The 10,408-nt window shown below is 37.6% G+C and overlaps 3 protein-coding genes across 4 annotated transcripts; all 3 read right to left on the bottom strand.

Annotated features, from left to right (window-relative positions):
• Nucleotides 1-13: 13 nt before the first annotated feature.
• Nucleotides 14-4,259, bottom strand: LOC106442068 (NADPH--cytochrome P450 reductase 1). The gene is made up of 17 exons (XM_048741639.1): nucleotides 3,735-4,259; nucleotides 3,549-3,608; nucleotides 3,367-3,443; nucleotides 3,214-3,271; nucleotides 2,999-3,082; nucleotides 2,872-2,908; nucleotides 2,596-2,665; nucleotides 2,261-2,452; nucleotides 2,081-2,173; nucleotides 1,736-1,961; nucleotides 1,549-1,632; nucleotides 1,309-1,460; nucleotides 1,113-1,209; nucleotides 808-1,035; nucleotides 595-717; nucleotides 383-496; nucleotides 14-267 (listed from the first exon to the last, which is right to left on the bottom strand). Exons 1-17 carry the CDS (start codon nucleotides 4,041-4,043, stop codon nucleotides 187-189), a joined length of 2,085 nt encoding a protein of 694 aa, XP_048597596.1. The 5' UTR covers nucleotides 4,044-4,259; the 3' UTR covers nucleotides 14-186.
• A 442-nt stretch (nucleotides 4,260-4,701) lies between these two features.
• On the bottom strand, nucleotides 4,702-7,590 carry LOC106442048 (protein ECERIFERUM 2-like). Its single transcript, XM_013883785.2, has 2 exons — nucleotides 6,926-7,590; nucleotides 4,702-5,662 (listed from the first exon to the last, which is right to left on the bottom strand). Exons 1-2 carry the CDS (start codon nucleotides 7,364-7,366, stop codon nucleotides 4,850-4,852), a joined length of 1,254 nt encoding a protein of 417 aa, XP_013739239.2. The 5' UTR covers nucleotides 7,367-7,590; the 3' UTR covers nucleotides 4,702-4,849.
• Nucleotides 7,591-7,603: 13 nt separating this feature from the next.
• On the bottom strand, nucleotides 7,604-9,924 carry LOC106442059 (protein SICKLE). 2 transcript variants are annotated; one of them, XR_007316666.1, is made up of 4 exons: nucleotides 9,786-9,924; nucleotides 9,304-9,627; nucleotides 7,850-8,749; nucleotides 7,604-7,685 (listed from the first exon to the last, which is right to left on the bottom strand). XR_007316666.1 is itself a non-coding variant. In XM_048741654.1 (3 exons), the coding sequence occupies exons 2-3, from the start codon at nucleotides 9,599-9,601 to the stop codon at nucleotides 8,073-8,075; spliced, it is 975 nt and encodes a 324-aa protein (XP_048597611.1). In that variant the 5' UTR covers nucleotides 9,602-9,627; nucleotides 9,786-9,924; the 3' UTR covers nucleotides 7,712-8,072. The 2 variants fall into 2 exon arrangements, 1 of the variants encoding a protein (XP_048597611.1); XM_048741654.1 differs by lacking the exon at nucleotides 7,604-7,685 and having other exon boundaries at nucleotides 7,712-8,749.
• Nucleotides 9,925-10,408: the final 484 nt, after the last annotated feature.

The following is a 10,408-nucleotide window of genomic DNA, read 5'->3' as shown; positions in this document are numbered from 1 at the left end:
GTTCTTTTAACTATGACTGAAATTTCGCATTTGCCTTTATAATATAGTTTATTGTGATTTTTTTTTCCAAGTACTGTTTATGAGAGAGAAGAAAATAAACAAATAACTACCTAAATGGTAAAAACAGCCTTCCTACCAAGAAAGCTCAAAAAAGAAGTGGAGAATCCCAAATTAAAACATCATCCATCACCAGACATCTCTGAGGTATCTTCCTTCAGTTTGCAGTTTCTTAACTATAGCCTCTGCCTCTGACGAACTCACACCTTCCTGGAAAATTTGTAAGATAAAAATATAGTTGGTACCAATCTTCCAAGTGTTTCAACTCAAACGAACCAAGAGAAAACCCAAATTCTACCACTGGTTCCACAATGTTCATTCATACCTGCTCCTGAACAATGGTATGTAGAGTCCTGTGGACATCTCTCGCCATGCCCTTAGCATCACCACATACGTAGAGATATCCTTCTTCCTTTATTAGATTCCAAAACTGTGCTGCCTGAACACAAGATGAAAATGCAAATGAGAAATGAGAATACTTTACATTCCTCTTTTCCCAAAGCCTGATGCTGATGCATTTTACCCGTATATGCTTACCTTCTGTACTATCTTATGTTGAACATACTCCTTCTGTGCTCCTTCACGAGAGAATGCCACGATGAGCTCAGAGATTACGCGTTGATCAACATAGTTATTGAGTTCATCCTCGTAAATAAAGTCCTGAAAGTCATACATATAACAGCAGGTCAACATGCTGATGATACTGCAAATGAATAAGGTGCACCGATTATAACAACTAAAGAGTCTCACCATTCGCCTATTTCTACACCCAAAGAAGAGCAAAGATGGACCTAGTTCTACTCCATCTTCTTTCAGTGCCATCCTCTTTTGCAGAAATCCTCTAAAAGGAGCTAGGCCAGTCCCAGGTCCCACCATAACGATTGGAGTTAAAGGGTTGGACGGTAACTTGAAATTAGATGCTCGAATAAAGATAGGCGCTCCACTACATTCACGACTTTTCTCCGCAGGAACTGCATTCTGAATTTTACAAAAGCTATTTAAAACAAAAACAAACAGAGAACTAAAAGATAGTGGAAAAATGAAGGTGGGTTTACCTTCATCCACGTAGAACACAACCCCTTGTGGATTCTCCCAGTAGGGGTCGGACCATATACTAGTGCGCATGTAACATGAACTCTATTTGGCGCTAACCTGTATTAGAGAAATAAAGAGAGAGACTTTGGATGACAGAGAAACTCAAGAAAAGTTTTCCTTCTGCGAACAACTGGTATCTCAAAAAGAAATAATCACCTTGGCGAGGATGAGATGGAGTAGTAACGAGGTTGTAGACGAGGAGCTATTGCAGCAAAGAACACACCTAGTGGAGGTTTTGCAGATGGAAATGCAGACATCACCTGTAAAAGACTTCTCTGGCTTGCAGCAATCCATTTTGAGTATTCATCCTATAGCCAAAGAAAAAAACCTGAAGATGTTAACTCATGAAAACTTAAAATCAAGAGAAAACAACTACATACACCAGTGATTCAGAACCTTTCCATCACGTGATGTCAGATGTTTTAGCTTCTTGGCTTCGCTTGGTTCAGTGGCATAGGCCCCCAAGGCAACTAACGCAGACTGAAACCCGACAAAAATAAGTTTTATACTTGCAAACAAGCAAAAACCAAAACCAATAGAAAAAATCTATGTGATGCTGATCTCGAAGTGAACAGAAGTTAACCTTTCGAGGAGGGGTCAAAAGGTCTGCGTATTTTGCCAAAGCAGTACCAAGTGTGCATGGACCAGGGAAGGGAGGTGGCAACGAGCTTCCCAATGGTGAACCATCTTCCTTATCAGCATGTATTGAAAATACTAACTCTAGAGTGTGGCCAAGCAATTTTGCAGCTTCTTCAACTAATTCAGCATGATTCTCAGCATATACTCTTACATGGTCTCCTGTTTCATATCTGCACAGAGAAGATGCCATTTATTTTTATTATACACGGGTGGAAATATGATAGGATCTTCACGACGATCTGCTGTTAACTGTCATGCCTTGTAACTAATCCAAGGGTAGGAAGCTTACGTAATACCAGTGCCAGATATGTCAAACTCGAGATGAATACAAGACCGATCAGATTCTGGTGTGTGAAGCTCCCTCTGCACAGCAACATCAGCTCTGTTTCCAATAAGAAACAAACTTTAGAATGCAACCTAAAAATTTTAACACCGTATTCCGGTATATATTACAAGGATCTTCATATACCTGCAGGGATGATGAATGTCAATAGCAGCATTTCCGTTGGCAAGATTCGAGTCCATTGATTTCTCAGATATAAAACTAGGATCATGAATCACCAGCCGGTATTCAGGAATAGCAGCTTTATATGGAGTTACCACACTTGTATCCTCCTCGCCTCTGAGGAGCTTGTCCAGCTCAGGCCATAACGATTCTTTCCTGCAAAAGAAGAATGAATTATACGCGTAGATTCAAATAATCTCCCACTGAAAACACAAATAATAAAGCCAATTCTAAAGCTTCGCTTTCTACACTATTGGGTGTCAAAGTAGCAAAAGTAAGACATAGAATAAGAAACAAACCAGGCATTAAAATCATCCTCAATGCTCTGATCATCATCTCCTAGACCAACTTGAATAAGACGCTTTGCACCTGCATTGATTGTGACGATAACAGTTACATTTTCTCTCGAGCACCAAAGAGACTATGAAATAGACATCAAGCTACCAGACAGGAAAAGAGAAAACATCGAGCAGCATTATCATCATAGGTAAACATCAGAGTACTATCCCCTACGGTGTCTTTTCAATATCTAGCATTGGATAAGAGTTGTAATCTATGTAAACATGCTCATCTACCTTTCTTAGAGAGTTCTTCATCAAGAACTATCCCGATCTGTTCCAAGAAATCAAAATAACCAATATTTAAGGCCGGAAGAAAATCCATAAGCTAGAAGCAGGCACATTTTCTAACTAACCACAGTACCTTATTAAAGTGTTCATATTGGCGATTACCAAGAGCAAACACACTATATGTTAATTGTTGAAGCCTCGTATCCCCTTCATTTCCCTGAATCCATGAAACACAAAGTATTGAGGAACAAACCTTTTGTGAAAAAAAAACTACGCACATCATATTAAATTTGAAGAAAATGAAATTCCGATTTGATTTGTTTCATTGAGGCTACTGTGTATACTGACCTCTGTAAACCATTTGTAAAATCTGGCAGCATTGTCAGTAGGCTCTCCATCTCCATAACTAAACACGTTATTAAAAGAAATGAATCCATCAAACTCTTGAAGTGCATATGGCAAAAGAAAACCATTAACAGATTGAATATGTTGTTGTCTTACGTAGCAACACAAAAGAATGACAAAGTCTCCTTCTTCAACTTCTCTTTATATTGGTCGTCATCCGCAGCATAGTCATCCTAATCAAAACCATGGTAACCAGCAAGAGGAAGAAAATCAAACAAAATGATTAAAACTAGCCTCTACCATGAAGTGAATAGAATCATAGTGTAAGTAAATCATACCAAGTCAATAACTTTGACTGCCGCTTTTTCATATCTCACTTTGATTTCTTCTGCTAATGCCTATGGAAAAAAAATGAAAATGACCCAACTCATAAAGACCAAAACTTTGAGTCATAATATCAACTTCAACAATGTAACTTCCAGAATCATAACAAAGGAATGCTTTTTAGGCATAAGACACACTACCTTAGCAAACCCCTCAGCGTTTCCAGTCTGCGTACCAAAGAAGATAGAGACTCTACTCTTCCCGGATCCCAAATCCTCCTCCTCCTCCTTAGTCATAAGTGACTTGGGGACCATCAAAGGCTTCACTTCCCTGCTCTGATCCGACGTCGTTTTCTTCCATAACAATGCAGCAAACCCAACAGCCAGCGCCAAAGACGTGGTTGCAATCACGAGGACGGCGTCGTCAGAGACGGGAGTGTCGAGGGACATCCCCAACACAGACTTGAGCTGCTTAGCCAAAGCAGAAGAAGCATCGAAAGTAGATGTCATGTGTTTTGGGTGGTTGATCTTCCCCGTCACTCTTGTCTCCTCCAGAGCTGGAGAGAGAACGTGTGGGAAGTTGAATCTGACAGAGACGCATTTGGTCTTTTCTCAAAGGACTTTTATTGAATCTCCAAAACTCTCTCTTTTCTTTTGTTGTTGACATTAAAAGGTCACCGGAGAAAGAAAATGAACATTTTCGTCCAACTCCAACGACTCCATGAATTTGGCACTTTAATGTTTTCATTTCACCTTTTTATTGGGGATAATTTGCAATTAACCAAAAAAAAAAAGAATTGTAAAATTCTAGATGTCTAGAAGTCCATCTAGTCTAATGGTTTAACTAAAATAATAAAATACTAATAATGTTTCTAAATGTATGTGGAGATGTAAATTTTAATTTCCACATAAAATGATTTATTAACAATAATACAAATTTATAGGAAAATTCATCGAAATATTTTCATCATTAGATAAGTAGAATTGTCAAAAATGTTTTTACAAATCAGTTAGTTAGTTTTATAAATTATGTAAAATTATCGTTTTTAAAATTGTATATGTAACATTTCATAATTTATAATAGAATAATAATTAGTGTTAAATAAAAAAAACTTTTGGATGGTGATGCCAATGAAAAAGAATTAAAGTGACTTGAAAAGTATGTAAATCAAAAGACAACCACACACATTTTATTGATAATCAAAGTCATCATCAGTGAAAAAAAAAGGACAAACAGAACAATCGGATAAAAACTAGAAAGTGTATGTAAGTTGCACCACACAGAACAACAAACCAACAAATTTAATCACAAAAAGCTACATAATCATATTATTCACCTCAATCTTCAGCTTTGCAAGCTCTTCTTCAGGCATAACCACACTTACAACCCTCGCAAACTCTCCCTTAGGAAACACCAACACAACTCCTTTGTCACCCACACCATGAATCGTAAAGTTCACAAAATCAGGCTTCTCTCCTTTGATCTCAAGTTCGTCACACATGTCAAGATTCACAAACGTTAAGTTTGCACCGTACGTGATAAAATCCGAAGAGCCTCTATCTTTGTCTATCATCCCCTTGATCACACCGGTCTCTTCCCTTCTCTCGTTCGCTATGAGCCCCGCTAGTTCGGATACCTCGGTCATCTCGTCTTTCCTTTCCACTACACTTATTACCAAGTCATCGTTCCAACATGTTGAAGACGTTTTACGGTCACAGATTGTTATAACATTTGTGTCTTTTTCCCCACGGATATTCAGTATCGAACTCCATATCAATGCATACAGAATATCAACCTCTGAGGCAGATTGGTACTTGGCCATCAACCGGTCGATTTGCTCGAGGCTAAACTTAAAGTTGAATCTCCCCATCTTGCATTTATTGCTAAGTAACCAATACTTCCCAACTGATTCCACCTTCTTAATGGAAATGGCCTCACCATCATCATCAACGTGACCATTAGCATGAGGGGTCAGTTCGGGTTTTTTCGGGTAAACGGGTTTGGATGGGCCACGAGTCGACATTAGTTGTCCCATCGTTTTCATGAAAGTTGATGCTGAAACTACATCTCCTAGTACATGGGCCCAACTTAGCCCTAGTGATAGCCCACCACATTTGAACTGTGTTATCTGAAAATAGATTTTAACAAACAAAAATTATATTACGATATTATCTCACCTATTCGGACCTAAGTACCTAACTATGAGTCTATGACAAATCATTTAGCTGGTGGTGCAGACAGCTTATACAAAGGTTCTTGATTATATATTTAGAAACAAATCGTTGTGCAGACCGTCTAAGGAAATGTTGATCTAATCTATTCTTACTGAAATAAATAAAAGTCCAATGCGAAGTTAAGATTCTCAGTTTTATTAAGTGTCCACTTCATAGTTAAAGATAAAACAAGAAAATAATCTTGGAGAATGAATGCTTTGATAGCAACTACCAAAACAAAAAGTTCGAATTTAATTATGTTGGTTTTTAGTTTGAGACCATAAATAATACTCCCTCTTTTTTTTTATTGTAGGTATATACTTTTAGCAAAAAAAAAATGTTTCACAATATAAGTAATTTACCTATTTCAGTGCACATTTTTCATTTATTGGATATTGTGTGACCATTTAAATAATTTTATATTTTTTATAATTGGTTAAATTTATTGATTAAATGATACCTTTTTAAGAGCATCTCCAATGTATTATTCCATTTTCTACTCCAAAATAGAGTAATTCCAAAATGAAGTTGAGTTTTGCTCCAATGTATTATTAATTCTATTTCCTACTCCAAAATAAAATATTTTTAATATATTATGTTTTATGTTATTAAAAAAATTAGTAATATCATCTTTTATTTATACTATTTGCAAAATAGTCTATTTTCATATGTATGATCTTTTATGTTTTATATTATATATATTTTGTATGGTGCTTATCTTTTATTTTTTATATGTATGGTTTTTTATGTTTTATATTATATATATTTTGTTGCATAAAATAGTTCATTAGATGGATATTTATATAATTAAGAAATATTAACAGTAATTTTTATTATATATATAGTAAAATAATGTTTATACATTTATTTATAATAATATTCTATTAAAAACGAAAATATTCAAATATGGAAGACCATTTTATAAATAAAAAAATTCAACTTCATTTTAGAGTAATGAGTTGGTTTACTCCATATTTGGAGTTCATATCTACTACTCCGTTTTTGAGTGGGTTTTGGAGTGGGGTTAGAGATGATTTTACTGGAAAATGAAGTTTGAAGTGAATTTTGGAATAGGGTTGGAGATGCCCTAAATATAACAACTTTCTTCCTATTAGTGCTTTTAGGCTACTTATATTTTTAAACAGGAGTAATAAAACTCGTATGTATGTAGTAGTTACCTGGAGGTAAACGAGTGGAGAGTAGAAAAGATCAGGACCAAGAACGTGATCGTAGACAAGGAACCGGTGGTCGATGGAACGGTCGTCCAAGTCTAGCCACTCCTGGACCGTGAACCCTTCGACTTTAGCTTCAACTATGCGCATGCCACTGTCGTTGCAGCGAATGTAAGGTATGGCTTGAGCTGAAGGGTCGTTGTTGTTGAGAATCCGGATCCGACCAGTCACATGGTCATAACACTGGAGGTCGAGCAAAGGAAACGTGATGTTTTTCAACTCGACGATGGTGAAGTCACGTGTACCCTTGAAGAAGTAAACAGCTCGGACGTAGTGGAGCTTCACGGCCAAGTCCATGGCCGTGAGATGCCGTGGCTTGTTCTCGCCTGTCATAGAAGCAGGTACCACCGACGAGATCTTCACATCTGTCACTGGGCTTGCCTTCATTTCGAGTGATAGGAGAGAAATATCTAATGTGTACTAGTATAAAGCCTAAATGGGACGTGTTATAAGCATCTAGTTGCATGTCATGTGATGTCGGACAGTTGAGGCAACCTTTTCGGTGACATTAAATGTACATTTTAATAGACAAAGGTATATTCCCTTATTTATAATAAACAAAATTGGTCCAAATCATCGGAGTTGAATGAAGAAGCTCTCTATGGAGAGTTGAGTCATCAGATCTAACAACAAACACCCTTTTATTACATCCATGATCCATGTTCGATCGCTTCAACTAACAACTGCACCTCTCTTATTACCAAACCTATTCCATCCAAAACCAAATTGAGATAACCGACAGAACAGCAAATCAAATCTTAATATGTTTGAGGTAGATTTCATGTTTTGTATATCAGAAATACCTAAACAAACCTAAACCAAGCCAAACAAGAAAAACAAACCATCCATTCAAATTTCCTTCAAACATACCTTTGGTTAAAAAACTAAACCCAAAGCGAGTACAAAGTGATCCCACCCTGATTGAACACCACGTTTACCAACCATTCTACTCTGTTCCTAAAGATGACCATCGTCCTCTGTTGTGTCTCGTTACAAGCCATGTAACAATACCTGTTCCAAAGACTCATCAGTGATGACAGTACTCAATATGCTCGGATTTGGTGTTTTTCCCATTTGCTCAAATTCTCTTGATTCAATTGCTTGATTCATCGCACGTAGCCTCATCTAGAGAAGCAGCAAGGTACTCAGCCAGGCTCTGCTGATTAGTGCTAGGTTTGTGGGAAGCTTCTGATATCATTGGTTTCTTCGGTGCTATAGAATTGGGACGCCAGGCTTGACCTGTTGAGTTGCTGCTTGAAGCATCTGAGCAGCTCTTCCACAAGACTGGCTGAAGATACTTCCATGGATCCTCAGCCATGGAGTTGGAGTAAAATCGTTCTGCACCATGTTCCATGGGTCTTCTTCCTCCACCTCGCCCATAGCTCGTGTTCATACCGCGTCCTCCTCTGCCTCTGCCTCTTCCTGAGTTAGGATATGTGTTTCCAGCCCAGTTAGAATTTTGCCGTCCGTAATGGGGAAATTGTGGAGGGTTATTGTTATAGTTGCCTCCTCGAGGACCTCGACCACCATATCTGTTATCCCCCATATCATGGTTTCCCTGAGGGAATGGATAAGGGCGAGGTACCCATTGAGGTGGACCTAAATGGTTAACAGGTGGTGGAGGCCTAAAGTTGTTATTCCAAGGGGCGGGTGGACCTCTGTACGAGGGTGCCATCCCTCTTGGTTCGGTATGCAGATTATCACCACCGTAATGAGCTTCTTGAAAACCGCCATGATTGGGATGTGCCTGATAGTCATTCCCCACCAATCCTGTTAACAATTATAGTGCAGGGATCAGAACTGGATTACTATTGTTCGTTCCAAGACAGAGAACAAAAAGACATATGAGTACTGATGTGAAGTGATTATAGTACTGTCAATTCCTGGAAAAGTGAAACATAAAGGGATATTTTTAAATTAAGCTAGCTGAAGCTGATAGGTTCGGAGCCTGATTCTTGATGAACACTGACAATTTTTTCTTTCACTGATCTTGAATTCTCGGTCACTATCAAGAACATACTAAACTCTAACAAACAAAAAAATACTGTGGATTTGTTAAAGAGATCACCTAACTCTCCCACAGAATGTTTCTGGATTTGTTCAATCCTATGCTAATACACACCAAGGATCAAGTAACATGCTAACACACAGTTAGTTAAGCTGATGTGGAACCAAGTAATCTCCTCTATGAAGGCTTATCAGTGGACTACTCTCTATGGCCTCCTCACAGGAATATAGACAAAGTAAAAACTAAGACAGAAGCATTGCCTATCAAGAGTATCACAAGCACAGAAACAATCTGACAATATACAAAAAGTAATCACCTGGAGCAGATGGTGGAAACTGCGGTGCTGGCGGGCTCATTTGATGACTAGGAGATGAGATGTACTGTTGCTTAGGGCTCTTGTTTCTCTTGAAACTAGAATAAGCAGCCATCGGGTCGGTGTAATAATCAAACCTTGGCTTATCATACGATTCCTGCTGGTGAGTGGAGGTCTCAGCCAAAGGATTTGAGAGGTGACTTGCGTTCATAGAGGTTTCAGGCTCATTCTGTGCAGCAGCAGCAGCAGCTTCCATCCGCATTGCTTTTAGCATTTCTTTTCTTTTCTCTGAATCTTCCATTACTGCTCAGCTTCAGAGCTAATCAACTACAAAAATATAAACTTTTTTTTAGAAATTAACCATCAAATCGCACAAAAAGAGCTAAGATCTCCACGCGAGAACAATCTAACCCTAAACCCCCAAATTATCCCAAACTCTGTACGGATACTCAAATTGGGAAAACGAAATTGAGAGTGATGCTAACCTTGGGTTTAGTCAACTTCTCCACTTCCTGGTCGCCAGAGGTAGAGGATGAATGAGAAGTGAAAACCCAGAACACGATGATGACGACGACGAAGCCTCCACAAATAAATATAAACGAGACTTCTAAAACCCGGTTCGTGTTCGACCGTGTTTTTCCAATTAAAACCGGTTTACAGCGATTAGAATCATAAACCAAAATACGATGATAAAACCCGAACCAAACTCCAAACCGAAGTAGTAAAATACCCGAACGGGTATTGAATAAGGAGAGATTGAATATCCGAATCCGAACGGATAATACCCGAATCCGAATGGATATCCGAAGATAACCGAACATATGTATAATTAACCTTATATTTCTAGTTTACATCTCTCATTTTATATAAAATATTTATATTGATACTACACATACTTTAAGTTCATATGATATACATACAATTATGGAAAAAATGATTTGCTACTCACTTAAAATACATGTCAAATTTTTTATTTCAAAAATCAACAAAAAGTTACATCCAATTTTTTTTTTTAAAATAACTATATTAATGCCTTTTTAGTTTTAAAATATTATGTCCAAATCTATTAACCATTCAATCTATTAAAAATAAAAAAATTAGTTAACTG

The sequence above is a fragment of the Brassica napus genome, chromosome A1 (assembly GCF_020379485.1).
Source record: "Brassica napus cultivar Da-Ae chromosome A1, Da-Ae, whole genome shotgun sequence".
Taxonomy (NCBI): domain Eukaryota; kingdom Viridiplantae; phylum Streptophyta; class Magnoliopsida; order Brassicales; family Brassicaceae; genus Brassica; species Brassica napus.
Note: the sequence above shows the minus strand (reverse complement) of the source record. Positions and strands in the feature narration are given on the sequence as shown.